The 15,698-nt window shown below is 36.0% G+C and overlaps 1 protein-coding gene across 4 annotated transcripts in view; it reads left to right on the top strand.

Annotated features, from left to right (window-relative positions):
* RB1 (RB transcriptional corepressor 1) overlaps positions 1–15,698 on the top strand; it is a 145,340-nt gene that overhangs the window by 120,533 nt on the left and 9,109 nt on the right. For all 4 annotated transcript variants that reach the window (XM_025478314.3, XM_049099222.1, XM_049099220.1 and 1 more), the window contains 5 exons: positions 3,682–3,827; positions 6,238–6,383; positions 11,925–12,029; positions 12,503–12,616; positions 12,716–12,879. In XM_025478314.3, coding sequence (XP_025334099.3) covers positions 3,682–3,827; positions 6,238–6,383; positions 11,925–12,029; positions 12,503–12,616; positions 12,716–12,879 — 675 coding nt within the window. The remainder of the gene's footprint in view (positions 1–3,681; positions 3,828–6,237; positions 6,384–11,924; positions 12,030–12,502; positions 12,617–12,715; positions 12,880–15,698) is intronic.

Raw genomic sequence — 15,698 nt, 5'->3', positions numbered from 1 at the left:
CACTTTCAGGGGTGAGGTATAGGATAGAGATTAGGGTAAGATACGAGACTAAATCAGTTGATGAATACATGATGATGATCATGATGATGATGGAAGAAGAAAGCTAATATTTACTGAGGGTTCACTATGTGCTGGACAGCTGCCTAAGTACTTGAGATTTTCTTTTCCCCGTTTAATCTTCATAACAGCTCCATAAGGTAGTAGATGCTGCTATCAGCCTCAGTTATCTGTAAAATAGGAATTAGAGAAATAAAAGTCAATAGAAATCAAACCCAAGCAATCTGCCCCAAAGCTTATGCTCTTAAACAGTCTGTCTACTCTGCCTTTCACAGAAATGTGCCTAATACTGTTTCTATTTAGTTCTGTCTAGGAATTGACAGTACAGTGTTCTGTGATTAGTTCAGGGACTATTTTCCAAAGATGTCCTTTCCATGCTAACTTGTATCCAAGGTATTTCTAGCATATGGTACCTCAGCCTTCACATAACATTTGTTTGCTAGATTACATACAAATATAAATAAGTCAAGCCTTATCTTTTTCTTTAATTTAAGCAGTTGTCTAAGTCCCAGGACATTTTATAGGCACAGGGAATAAAAGGTGAATAAGATGGACTAGGTTCTTCCACTCATAGCGCTTACATTATGGGGGAAATAAACTAATACATGATGTGTTTTTAGAGTATGCTAAATTTGGGGCACCTGGCTGGCTCAGTGAATAGAGCGTGCTGCTCTTGATCTTGGGGTTATGAGTTCAAGCCCCATGTTGGGAGTAGTGATTACTTTTAAAAAATTGAGTATACTAAGTACTATACTGGAAATAAAGTGGTGTGAGAGAAACTGAGAGTGTAGGAACATTTAAGGAAGCTTCTTATGAAAAGTGGTATTTGACCTGAGATCTCAAGGACAAGTGGATGCTGGCTAAGCACAAATCTGCATCATGTACATTCCAGGCACAGCAAACAGCAAGTGCAGTGGCCCTAAGACAGATCAAATTTAGCTGCTCCAATGAACAGAAAGAAATCCAGTGTGGCTGGAGTAAAATGAGCAAGAGGAGGTTGGAGGTATAAGACAAGAGGCAAACTGAGGCCAGACCTTGTAGGTTCCCATGGGCCATAAGAAGGGGTTGAATTTTAGAAGGGTAATAGGAAAGTATTAGGGGTGCAGCTTGGTATAATTTGTATTTTTAAAAGGGCCATTTTCTGACTGCTATTTGAAGTCCAGGTAGGTTTGGAGAAGGACAGGGAAGAAGTAGGAAGACCAGTTTGGAGACAGTTTCAGTGGACCAAGTGAGACTTGGTCTAAGATATGTCAGATAGAAAGAAATGGAAAGATCTAGGATGTGTTTTATTTTTTTTTTTTAAGATTTTATTTATTCATGAGAGACACAGAGAGAGAGGCAAAGACATAGGCGGAGAGAGAAGCAGGCTCCCTACGGGGAGCCCAATGTGGAACTCAATCCCTGGACTCTGGGGTCATGACCTGAGCCAAAGGCAGACACTCAACCACTGAGCTCCCCCCAGGCGTCCCTAGGGTGTATTTTAGAAGAAGATTTAATAAGACTTGGTTTTGCATTGGGTTTAAGGAATTGAGAAAAGGGAGATATTAAAAATAACTCCCAGGTTTTAGATTTAAGAAACTAGATGTAATATGGAGCCATTTATTGAGATGGGAAAAACAGGGAAGAAATCAAGAGCTTTGGCTTTCTTAAATTTGAGATTCAAGTAGTGATGTTCTATAGGTAGTTGAATATTTGCATCTAGAACTCCAGGGAGACCAACTCCTATCCAAGTTAAGTTTGTCTACAATATTGTGAATTAATGAATTGAAGGGAAATCCAAGATTGGAAGTAGACTAAGATTAGGATAGTGATTCCCTTTTCCTAATGTACTAGGTGACATACTACACATAGTAGAAACATCTATCTATATAGTAAGGTACAAATCCTCTTTCTTGCTCAGAATTATTTCTTAGCCACTAAGACAAAATTAGAATGTAGATCTTGATTATCCTATAAAAGGCAATATAAGAGTGGTATAATGTCAGAAATTGAGAGAATACTTACTAATATCTCTAGATTGATTTATGCCTAACATATTTAGTATACAGGTGTAAATCTTCCTTGGTAATGTTATCTGAAGTATCGTAAACAATTCTGTAGTAGGTAATTTAGATGGTGTTTGTGTAACTTAGGTTTTATCATCTATATGAACCAAAATGAAACATTTTTTAAGAGGAGAATCAGAAACATGACAACACTATTTTGGAATCAATAACTTATTCTTTTGACCTGGAGTTATTTTATGATCTCAAACTCACTATAATTATTAAAATTGAATATATATGCATATGCACCTTTTTTTCAATAAAGCAGTAACTCTCAGGAAAAGCTATTTATTAAAATAGATAGAAATGATAATGACAGCTTAGCTTTCCTATTAGGCTGTATCTTTTCCAGCCTGTGTTTAAATAGCTTGCTGGAACTGGTACAGCTACTCTATCAAAACATATGGAGGTTCCTCAGAAAGTAAAAAATAGAACTACCCTAGGATCTAGCAATTACACTACTAGGTATTTACCCAAAGGATACAAAAATACAGCTTTGAAGGGGCACATGCACCCTGATTTTTATAACAGCATTATCAACAAGAGCCAAATTATGGAGAGAGTCCAAATGCGTCAACTGATGAATGGATAAAGAAAATGTGGTGCCTGTGTGTGTGTGTGTGTGTGTGCGCGCGCGCATGTGCGTGTGTATAATGGAATATTACTTAGCCATCAAAAAGAAAAACATTTTGTCATTTGCAACAAGGTGAATGGAGCTAAAGTATATTATGCTAAGCGAAATAAGTCAGAAAAACAAGTACCATATGATTTCTCTCATATGTGGAATTAAGAAACAAAACAGGTAAACATGGGGGAAGGGGAAAATAAAAGAGGGAAACACTGTAAGAGACTCTTAAAGATAGAGAACAAACTGAGGGCTGAGAGTTGACAGAGAGATGGGTGGGGGATGGACTTAGATGTGTGGTGGGTATTAAGGAGGGCACTTGATATGATGAGCACTAGGGGTTGTGTGTGACAATTCATTGGATTCTACTTCTGAAACTGGAGGGTTTGATGCTGAGTGAAATAAGTCAATCGGAGAAGGACAAACATAATATGGTCTCATTCATTTTGGGAATATAAAAATTAGTGAAAGGGAATAAAAGGGATAGGGGAGAAAATGAGTGGGAAATATCAAAGGGAGACAGAACATGAGAGACACCTAACTCTGAGAAACGAACAAGGGGTGGTGGAAGGGAGGTGGGTGGGGGGTTGGGGTAACGAGGTGATGGGCACTGAGGGAGGCACTTGGCGGGATGAGCACTGGGTGTTATGCTATATGTTGGCAAATTGAACTCCAATAAAAAAAATTAAAAAAATAAAAAATAAAAAATAAAAGAATTCTACTCCTGAAACCAATACTGCACTGTATGTTAACTAACTAGAATTTAAATAAGAGTTTAAAAAAATAGCTTGCTGAAAGAAGGAATTTGGTACAGAATAATATTAAATAGATATGTTCAGATGTATGTGTACAGTTCTGTGTGAGTGTGAGAGAGAAGGGACAGAGGAATGTAGATAGGGACAGAGAGACTCTTCGAGAATGTCAAATGAAGACTTTTCCTTTGAATATGTCTAGGTATCTTTCTCCTGTAAGATCCCCAAAGAAAAAAGGATCAACTATACGTGTAAATTCTACTGTAAACACAGAGGCACAAGCAACCTCAGCCTTCCAGACTCAGAAGCCATTGAAATCTACCTCCCTTTCACTTTTTTACAAAAAAGGTTAGTAGATGATTTCTTTCAAAAAGAAGGACTCTGGAACCCGGCTGTGACTAAGTTCAAATCATGACTCTTCTGCTTACTAGGTGTGACCTTGGCAAAGTCACTTAATACCTCCCTGCCTCAATTTTTTCATCTGTAAAGTGGAAATGATAATAATAATATGTTTTGTAATAATCTCCCTCATAAGGTTTTTGAGTTTAAATGAATTAATACATAAAATGCTTCAAACAGTACCTGGCACATAGCACTCAAAGTGTTAGATGTTGTTATTGTTGCTGTTGCTGCTTCTGTAACACTTTCAAGTTTATGTTTAGAAATATTTTCCCCTGACATTACTTTTGCTATCAGATGTGGCTGTAGAGTTAAGATGGTAAGTGTGCTATGGTCTAGTGTAGGCACATTTCCTGGTAGTTAGCTAGTGTGGCATTCTCTGACTTTATGTGTATGAGGTGGAGCAGGGGTGTCTGTGCATGCGTATATACAGCCGACCCTTGAACGTTGGTGGTTAGGGACACTGATCCCCCCATGCAGTCAGAAATCCACATATAGCTTTTGACTCCCCAGAAACTTTACTATAAACCTACTGTTGACTAGAAGCCTTACCAATTGAGCATAAACAATTGAATAACACATATTTTATGTTTTTACGTATTATATACTGTACATCTTACAATGAAGTAAGCTAGAGAAATGAACACGTTGTTAAGATAATCATAAGGAGGGGCAGCCCGGGTGGCTCAGCGGTTTAGCACCGCCTTCAGCCCAGGGCGTGACCCCGGGGTCCCGGGATCGAGTCCCACGTCAGGCTCCCTGCATGGAGCCTGCTCCTCCCTCTGCCTGTGTCTCTGCCTCCCTCCCTCCCTCCCTCCCTCCCTCCCTCTCTCTCTCTCTCTCTCCTCTCTCTCTCTCTCTCTCTCTCTCTCTCTCGGATAAATAAATAAAATTTTTTTTAAAAATCATAAGGAAAATACTAGTACTGTCTTGTATTTATCAGAAAAAAACCCATGTTGTTTGATAGTCTGCTGTATATGGTTGTGCACACCCACTGAAGTTCTCTGAAGGAACATGAAAGGCCAGATTCCTCTGTGATAAATCTTTTTTCTGATTTTATTTGAGTCATAAATATACAGAGTTTCATGGGCATGTTTTAAAATAATCCTTAAATTAGAGCAGTGTTTCCGGAGTGTGGTCCCCATCCCGCAGAATCCACTTTCTACCTGGAAAGTTGTAGGAAGGAAAATCTTTGTTTAGGCCCCATCTTCAAGCTACTCAATCAGAAGCTCTAGGATGAAATGAAAAAAAAAAATTTTTTTTATTTTAACAAGCCTTCCAAGACTAGTCTGATGCACACTGAAGTGAGAACCACCGAGACAATTAACTAAAAAATGCTGATTACTTTATGCACATCTTTGAAAGGTACATTTAAAACAAGAGTCATTATATTTAAAGTAGTTGGGGGGGTAATTAAATTTTGTGGATTCCTTTTATCCAAACCTATATTCCAGTAGTATTTTTTATAGACTTTCTAAATAAATCTTACGTTAGTATTCAAGTATTATTTTGCCTAAGAGTAGGAATTATTTATACATTAGGAAAATAGTGGTAGAAAAAAAAATAGTGGTAGAAGTGAGGTTCCTGTTAAAATGCTGTTTATTACTGGTGGGAATGCAAACTAGTGCAGTCACTCTGGAGAATATGGAGGTTCCTCAAAAAGTTAATAATAAAACCACCCTACAATCCAGCAATTGCACTACTATGTATTTACCCCACGGATACAAAAATAGTAATTCGAAGAGATACTCGCACCCCAATGTTTATAGCAGCATTATTTACAAAAGCCAAACTCTGGAAACAGACTGATAAATGGGTAAGAAAGATGTGGCATATATATGCAATGGAATATTACTCAACCATAAAAGTGAATGAAATCTTGCCATTTGCAATGATGTGGTTGGAGCTAGTGTGTATAATGCCAAGTGAAATAAGTCAGAGTCAAATACCATATGATCTCACTCATATATGGAATTGAAGAAATAAAACAGATGAACATAGGGGAAGAAAAAAGGGAAAACTGAGAAACAGATTCTTACCTGTAGAGAACAAACTACCCCTCTGGGTACCAGAGGGGAGATGGATGGGAGAATGGGTGAAATAGGTGTGAAATAGGTGATGGGGATTAAGGAGGGCACTTGGGATGAGCACTGGGTGTTACATTGTTACATAGAAGTGATGAATCACTAAATTCTACACCCGAAACCCACACTACACTGTATACTAACTGGGCTTTAAATAAACTTGGGGGGAAAATGCTGTTTAACAGCACTGTGCTTACAGCAATTTAATGTTTTGAAAAATACCCTTGAAATTCAAAATGAATAATAAACATGACTCATTCCCCTTATCTCTGCAGTGTACCGACTAGCTTATCTTCGACTAAATACGCTGTGTGCACGCCTCCTATCTGACCACCCAGAACTAGAACACATCATCTGGACCCTTTTTCAGCACACACTGCAAAATGAGTATGAACTCATGAGAGACAGGCATTTGGATCAGGTAAGAAAATAATACACTTCTCTTCTACTTGTTTGTTAACTGTGTACTGATTTCTTAAAAGATTAGATTCAAATAAGCTAGATCAATTTAGCAGACTTAATATAATCCATTTGTTGGCTACCTTTAATAATTTTGTTATAATCCTTAGAGCTCTAGAGCTTGGGAGTATTTCAATAACTTGTTTAATGTCATAAAAGATCTTTACAGAAATCATTGAAGAAACTGTTGAGGATTTTTCTGTCTTGGGGTAAACTAAATTTCATGTTAGTATGGAAAAAGCATAAGACTTAACAAGTTAATCTAAAACAGTGCCGAATGAATGAATGAATGAATGAATGAACGAACTAACAGATGAATGTCTTAATTTACAGAGAATGATCTCTCATAGCTTCCTTTTTCTTTTCTGTAGGCAGAATAATGTTTTTTTTATAACAGCTTATTGAGATAAAATTCATATACCATACAAATTACCCATATAAAGTGTACAGTCGAGTGATTTTTGGTGTATCCATAGAGGTGTGCAGCCATCACCAAAATCATTTTTAAAACATTTCTATTGTGCCAAGAAGCAATGCCATACCTTTCAGCACTCACTTCATGTTCCCCCACTCCCTCCAGACCCAGGCAACACGGATCTTTCTATGTTTATAGATTTGCCTACTTGAGACATGTTATATAAATGGAATCCGATAATCTGTTGTCTTTTGCATCTGGTTTCTTTTACTCAGTGTAATGTTTTCATTGTTCTTCTGTCTTCTAGCTTCTATCAGTACTTCATCCTTATTATTGCCAAATCACATTCCATTGTGTGAATGCACCACATCATAATTATCTGTTCATCATTTGGTGTCTTTTACTTTCTGACTATTGTAAATAATCTTGCTATGAATATTTGTGTCAATATATGTTTCTAAATCTCTTGGATATATACCTAGAAGTAGAATTGCGAGGTCATGTAATAATTCTGTGTTTAACCTTGGAGGGACTGGCCAGACTTTTTCCAACATATCCACACCATTCTGTAGTCCTTTTTTTTTTAAAGAAAAAAAAAAAAAAGATTTTATTTATTTATTCCTGCGAGACACAGAGAGAGGCAGAGACACAGGCAAAGGGAGAAGCAGGTTCCATGCAGGGAGCCTGACGTGGGACTCAGTCTCAGGTCTCCAGGATCATGCCCTGGGCCAAAGGTGGTGCTAAACCACTGAGCCACCCGGGCTGCCTACCCCCGCCCTTTTTTTTAAAAGATTTATTTATTTATTCATGAGAGAAACAGAGAGAAAGAGGCAGAGACACAGGCAGAGGGAGAAGCAGGCTCCTCTCAGGGAGCCTGGTCCAGAACTCGATCCCGGATCCTGAGATCATGCCCTGAGCTGAAGGCAGACGCTCAACTGCTGAGCCACCCAGGCGTCCTTCATTCTATATTCCTAACAGCAGTGTATGAGTTTCCAATTTTTCCATATCCTCATCAACCCTTTATTTGCTTTTTTTTTTTAAGATTTTATTTTATTTTATTTTATTTTATTTTATTTATTTATTTATTATTTATTATGATAGTCACAGAGAGAGAGAGAGAGAGAGAGAGAGAGAGAGAGAATGAGGCAGAGACACAGGCAGAGGAAGAAGCAGGCTCCATGCACCGGGAGCCCGACGTGGGATTCGATCCCGGGTGTCCAGGATCGCGCCCTGGGCCAAAGGCAGGCGCCAAACCGTTGCGCCACCCAGGGATCCCCTTTAAGATTTTATTTATTTTTTCATGAGAGAAACGGAGAGGCAGAGACATAAGCAGAGAGGGAGCAGGCTCCATGCAGGGAGCCTGATGCGGGACTCGATCCCAGGACTCCAGGATCATGCCCTGAGCCAAAGGCAGATGCTCAACGGCTGAGCCACCCAGGCATCCCCATGCTTTTTTGATTATAATCATCCTAGTATGTATAGAGTGGTATCTCTTTATGGTTTTGATTTGCATTTCCCTGATGGTTAATGATGTTAATTGAGGATGATTTTCATGTCCTTTTGGCCATTCGTATATCTTTTTCTGAGAAATATGTACTCAGATCATTTGTAATATTTTTTAATTGAGTTGCCTATTATTGAATTATGAGAGTTCTTTATGTAGTCCATATAAAAGTCCCTTATTTCATATGATTTGCAAATATTTTCTCCAGTTCTTTGAGTAGTCTTTTCACTTTCTTGGTGGTGTCCTTTGAGGCACAAAAGTTTTTAATTTTGATCATGTTTATTTTTTCTTTTGTTGCTCGTGCTTTTGATATCATATCTAAGAAACCATTGCTAAGTCAGAGATCATGCAGATTTATCTTTGTTTTCCTCCAAGAGTTTTATACTTTTAGCTCTTACATTTACATTTTGATTCATCTTGAGTTAATTTTTATGAATGGTGTGAGATAGGGGTCTAACTTCACTCTTTTGTATGTGAGTACTACTTGTTCCAGCACCATTTCTTAAAAACAGTCTTTTCTTTCTCTATTGACAGTTGTCAAAAATCAACTAACTGTATATGTGTAAAAGTTCATTTCTGTTCTCTTAATTGTACTCCCTTGATCTTTATGTCTCCTCTTATGCCCGTACAATACTGTCTTGATTACTGTAGCTTAGTAATAGTTTTGAAATAGGTAAACGTGGGGGTGCCTGGGTGATTCACTCAGTTAGGCATCTGACTCTTGATTTCAGCGCAGGTCATGATCTCAGGGTCATGAGATAGAGCCCCATGTGGGGCTCCACACTCAGTGGGAGTCTGCTTGAGTGTCTCTGTCCCCCCCCCCCCCGCCTTGCACACAGGCTCTTGTGCACATGCGTGTGTGCTCTCTCTCTCTGCCTAAAATAACAAACAAATAAATCAATCTATTTTTTTTTTAAAGAAATAGGGACGAATTTTCTCTTCTTTTTCAAGATTTGTTGTACTCTTCTGAAGCTTGCATTTCCATATGAATTTTAGGATCAACTTGTTAATTTTCAGCCAAGAAGCCAACTGGGATTTTTTTTTTAAAAGCTTCTTTTTTTTTTTTTAAGATTTTATTATTTTTATTTATGAGAGACAGAGAGAGAGAGAGAGGCAGAGACCCAGGCAGAGGGAGAAGCAGGCTCCATGCAGGGAGCCCCACGTGGGACTTGATCCCGGGTCTCCAGGATCACAGCCTGGGCTGAAGGCGGTGCTAAACCGCTGAGCCACCTGGGCTGCCTGCCAACTGGGATTTTGATAGAGATTGTACTGAATCATAGATCAATTTGAGGAGCTCTGTCATCTTAACAATATTAAATATTCCAGTCCATGAACATGTGATGTGATGCCTTTCCCTTTATTTAGGTGTTCTTTAATTTTTTTCAGTTATGTTTTGAGATTTTCAGAGTACAGTTTTGAACTTGTTATATTAAATTCGTATGCCTCATTTATTCCTTTTAACACTATTGTAAATGGAATTATTTCTTTAACTTCCTGTTTGCATTATTCATTACAAGTGTATAGAAATACAATTAATTTTCATATATTAATCTTGTTACCCTGCAGTTTTGCCTAGTTTTGATCAGTTCTAATAGTTTTTAGTGGATTCCTAAGATTTTTAATATATAAGCTCATATTATCTTCAAATAGAGATAGCTTTATTTCTTCCTTTTCAATCTAGATGACTGTTACTTCATTTACTTGTCAAATTGTTCTGACATAGAACCTCCAATATAATGTTGAATGAAAGTAGTGAGAGGAGGGCAGCTTTATCTTGTGCCTGATGTTAGGGGAAGAGCATTCCATCTTTCACCATTAAATGTATTGTTGGCTATGGAGTTTTTATATATGCCCTTTATTAAGTAGAGGAAGTTCCCATCTATTTCTAGTTGTTTTTATTGCAAAAGTGTATTGCATTTTGTCAAATGCTTTTTCTGTATCTATTGAGATAATTATTTGGGTTTTTCCCCTTTTATTGTATATTACATTAATTGATTTTCAGATGTTAAACCAACCTTGCATTTCTGGAATGAATCCCACTTGGTCACAGTATATAATACATTTGATGTGCTACTGTATTCAGCTTGTTTTTGTTAAAGAGGTTTACATCTATAATCATAAGAGATAATGGTAATTTTCCTTTGATGTCTGGTTCTGATATTAGAGTACTACTGTCCTCACAGAATTAGTTGAGAAGTGTTCTCTCCTCTTCTAATTTCAGAAGAGTTTATGAAGAATTGGTATTGGTTCTTTTCTAAATGTTTGATAGAATTCACCAGTGAAGCCATCTTGAGTGGGGCTTTTGTTTGCAGATAGTTTTTGATTATTAATTCAAGCTCAATTCAATATTTTCAGTTTCTTCTTTAGTAAGTTTTAGTGATTTGTGTCTTTTCTTAAATTTTTCCATTCCATCTTAAATATCTATTTTGTTGGTATGTAATTGTTCATAATCTTCCCTTATAATCCCTTTATTTCTGTAAGGTCAGTAGTAATGTTCCCAATAAGAATGATATTTTCAGCAAATGGTGGATTAGTGTATTAGGGTATATGTATATTTTATATGAGTGTATTTGTATATTTTACAAGAATATAGTATATTTTACAAGAGTATATTTGATTGTATAAATTCTGGTATGTTGGATTTTTGAAAATAGGCACTCAATTGCCTTGTACTTTTCTACAATATAGTAAGACAATAGTGCTAAGGATTTCTAAAGAGATTAGTATCTGAAATCAAGATTTTTTGCTGAGAGGTAACTTAGGAAAAGAATCGAAGTAGGAGAAAAATGTGAATTAGCAAAGAAGGATTGGATGGCATTCTGAATAGGAAAAATAGTAGAATTGGGATTAGTAGGATGCTGAACAAGGGATGATGATGAGTAGGTATTCTTGGCAACAGTAGATATGAGCAAGAATTTTGCAGAGATAGGAGTACTTAAATTTGACAATAAAATTTATACAAATGAAAGTTTTTTTTAATTTGTAAGGAATTCTTTCAAATCTTATTTTTATATTAAAAATATCCTCTCTATTGAAATGTAATGCATATAGAAACATCCATGTCATAAGAATATATCTTAATGCAAATTCAGCTGAGTTCATCTGTATAACCTGCATCCAAATCAAGAATATTACCTACAATACAAAGACTCTCTCCTGCCCCCTTCCAAACTCCTTACCACCATCAGTATTTTATCTGATAGTTTGAACCTTTGATAACAACTGTCTTTTCTTTTCTTTTTTTTTTCTTTTTTTTTTTTTTTAAGTGCTAGTTACATGGTTAACAGATTCCATTTTCAACTTTTCTGGGAAAAAAATCTAAAGAACAGGAGTCAAAATTAGGGTTATTTACAAACCCTGATCAGTTCTAATAATCAAGATTTGATTATTTGCATTTTGTTCCTTAAATATAATTTAGGCTAAACACTTCACATCAAGTTTCAGACTCAGCTCAGGATAGGAAAAGATAATCCTGTAGGAGCTTAAATGTCCATTTTTTGAAACTAAAAGAAAGAGAACAGTACTTTTTAGAGCACAACTAGGTAACAAAATTCTGATATTTTTGTATTGTATTGATTTACTAGATTATGATGTGTTCCATGTATGGCATATGCAAAGTGAAGAATATAGACCTTAAATTCAAAATCATTGTAACAGCATATAAGGATCTTCCTCATGCTGTTCAGGAGGTAGGTAACCTTTCATGGTAAGATTTTTTGGTTATATCCATATCTATAATATGGATAACATAAGTCATTAATTAGATCATACATTCTGACCTTGTTATATAAATTCACATATCAATTTTTTACCTTTATGTTACTGGTTAATTATTTGTAACTAAAATAGAATTGGAAAGTTAAGGCACTTTAGTATCCACATTCATATTACAAAGTTAATAAGGAATACTATATCCCTGCCACAGATAGGATATTTGTAATAAACTTTTACATGTAATAATATTACATTAAAAAAAATCTGTGACATTTCTCTTCTGGTAAAACAGCTGTATTCCAAACCTGAGAAGGCTTTTTCAGATTATTTTTTCCTATACAGTATGTGATTCCTACTGCTAAAAAATATTATGAATTATTAAAAAAGAAAATCTAAAGAGATAAATTTCCCAATTCACTTAACAGGTATTTTTATTCTTCTTCCTCAGACATTCAAACGTGTTTTGATCAGAGAAGAGGAGTATGATTCCATTATAGTATTCTATAATTCGGTCTTCATGCAGAGACTGAAAACAAATATTTTACAGTATGCTTCTACCAGGGTACGTTGGAAGTATCCTTTGATTGGGAAAAATCTAATTATAAAGTAATGGATCTTACTAAAATATTTTTTTAAAATCTACTTTTTATTTTTGCCTCAGCCCCCTACCTTGTCACCAATACCTCACATTCCTCGAAGCCCTTACAAGTTTTCTAGTTCACCTTTGCGGATTCCTGGAGGGAACATCTACATATCACCCCTGAAGAATCCATATAAAATTTCAGAAGGTGTGCCAACGCCAACAAAAATGACTCCAAGATCAAGGTTTGTGTTTTCTCTTTAGGGAAGATCAAGGGGGGATTATTTTGATCCAAAAACAAAAATATAAAGCTTTCTTCACTTAAAATATTTGCTTATTTAACATTAAATGACATGAAAGGAATTTGGCAAGGAAAGAAAGACAATCTTTTTACTTAAATGGGCTTGCAAATTTAGTCCTCAACTTTCCTGGTTGCTTGGGTCTGTTGTTCTGTGAACAAAGAACAACTTTTGTAATAGTTGTAAAATCACTTTCATATTTTTCTAAGTAGCCAGTCTGCTAAGCAAAGTAGATTAGTTTTGGTTAAGAATTTTTATTCTGTAGTTTTACTGAATGTCCTGTAAACTCTCTGAACCTGTTCATCTTGCTTTGCTATAAAAATGTAGATGACTGATTAAATGTAGATGACTGTAAATTAAGTCTTTAAGAGTCCGTCCTTAATTTTGCCTGCTGCTTCCTTAGATTACCTGGGGCAGGTGTCCTGTCTACTTCGGAAGGGTGCTGTGGATTAGGGAGATGATGAGTATGAAGCTGTTTTAAATTCTTAGATGAAAGGTTTTGTGCAACTACAAATCATTATATTATCTTCCACATCCAACCACAAGCAATTTGTGGCTTTGAAGTGCTTCCATTGACTTATTATATGGTATCATACACTGTTTGAAACTGACTTTATTTGTACAGTGATAGGCAGATTAGCTAGCACAGTTAATGTAGTCTCATTTCCCCAAATTGTCAGCTCATAGAGTTGTACTTAATGGGCAAGAAAAACAAGGAGAAGGAGATATATTAGCCTTTTAGAAAACATTTGTGTGGCGTGTTTAATTATATAGGTAATGCACACTCATGATAAAAATTTGAAATCACAGGAAGAGACAAAGTAGAAAATAATTGGCAAGTGATATAAATCCTCTTGTGCATCCCCATTCCATACTTTATTTGGTGTTCTTATAGTATCTGTGCATGGTATCTACAACTTACATTGTAAGTTGGTTAAGATGCTATACAATGCATATTTACACAGTCCGCATGAAAATGTGTACTTAGGTAATGATAATTGATCCATACTATGCTTATGATGATGGCTATTTGCTGAACTTAGTGAAATCACTTCTGGGTTGAGATTCTTTAGCGAAAAAGCCACATTCTCAAAATCTTGATAAATCATTGGTCAGGCATTAAGAGAGCATCTTAACACTCTATGTATCCAGCATATTTAGGTATTCTGCTTAATTAAATATGTATATAGAATGATGGCCACGTACCAAGGAATTGGAGTACAATAAAACATCTAGTTCCATGTGCATATGATCCTTTGTTATGTCAGGCTACTGCTTTTTCAGCATTATTATTAAAAACAAATTATAAGGTTCACTCATGGCAACCACAAACTCAAAACTTATGATATATACACAAAAAATAAAGAGAAAGCCGAACATAGCTCTATAGAAACTCATCAATCACACACACAAAAAAAAAGGCAAGAGAAAAGAGGAAAGGAACAGAGAAGAACTACAAAAACAACCTGAAAACAAGGAATAAATGGGATTAAGTACCTATCAATAATAATTTTAAATGTAAGTGGCCTAAATGCTCCAGTCAAAAGATAGAGGGTGGTGAAATGGATAAAAATACAAAACCTTTCTATATGCTGCCTACAGGAGACTCACCTTAGATGTAAAGACACAGACTGAAAGTAAAGGATGAAAAAACACCATGCAAGTGGAAGAAAAGAAAAAAAAAGCCGGGGTAGCAACACTTATATCAGACAAAATAGACTTGAAAGGACTGTAACTAGAGACAAAGAAGGGCATTACATAATGATAAAAGGCGCAATCCAACAAGAGGACTTAACACTTGTGAATATCTAGAGCACCTGAATACATAAGGCATATATTAATGGACATAAAGAGACTGGTAGTAATACAATAATAGTCAGGGACCCTAACACCCTACTTATATCAATGATAGATCATTCGGGCGGGAAATCAATAAGGAAACAGTGTCTTTGAATGACACTTTGGAACAGATGGACATAACAGATATATATATATAGCACATTCAATCCAAAAACAGCAGTATACACATTATTCTCAAGTGCACATGGGACATCTCCAGAAAGGATCATGAGACCACAAAACAAGTTTCAGTAAATTTAAGATTGAAATCATACCATGCATTTTTTTTTTTTATCACAGCAGTACGAAACTAGAAATAAATCACAAGAAAAAAACTGTAGAAAAGGGGCAGCCTGGGTGGCTCAGTGGTTTAGCACCACCTTCAGCCCAGGGCATGATCCTGGAGACCCGGGATTGAGTCCCAGGTCAGGCTTCCTGCACAGAGCCTGCTTCTCCCTCTGCCTTCTGTCTGTCTGTCTCTCATGAATAAATAAATAAAATCTTAAAAAAAAAAAACCCTGTAAAAAAATATGGAGATTAAATAACCTGATACTAAACAACCAACAGGCCAGCAGAGCAATCAGAAACAAAAAATTCATGGAGAGAAATGAAAGTGAAAACAAAATGGTCCAAAACCTTTGGGATGCAGTGAAAGCATTTCTAAGAGTGAAATATATACCAATACAGGTCCATCTCAAGAAACAAGAAAAAGCTCAAATAAACAACATAACCTTACACCTATAGGAACCAGAAAAAGAAAAACAACGCCCAAGTTGAGTAGAAGAAAGGAAATTAAATATCAGAGCAGAAATAAAAACATAAAGACTAAAAAAAGAAAAAAATGAAACCAAGAGCTCGTTCTTTGAAAAGATAAACAAAACTGATTATCCCTTAGTTATCTTGTCAAGAAAAGAAAGAACCTAAAT

This window comes from Canis lupus, chromosome 22, assembly GCF_003254725.2.
Source record: "Canis lupus dingo isolate Sandy chromosome 22, ASM325472v2, whole genome shotgun sequence".
NCBI classification, from domain to species: domain Eukaryota; kingdom Metazoa; phylum Chordata; class Mammalia; order Carnivora; family Canidae; genus Canis; species Canis lupus.
Note: the sequence above shows the minus strand (reverse complement) of the source record. Positions and strands in the feature narration are given on the sequence as shown.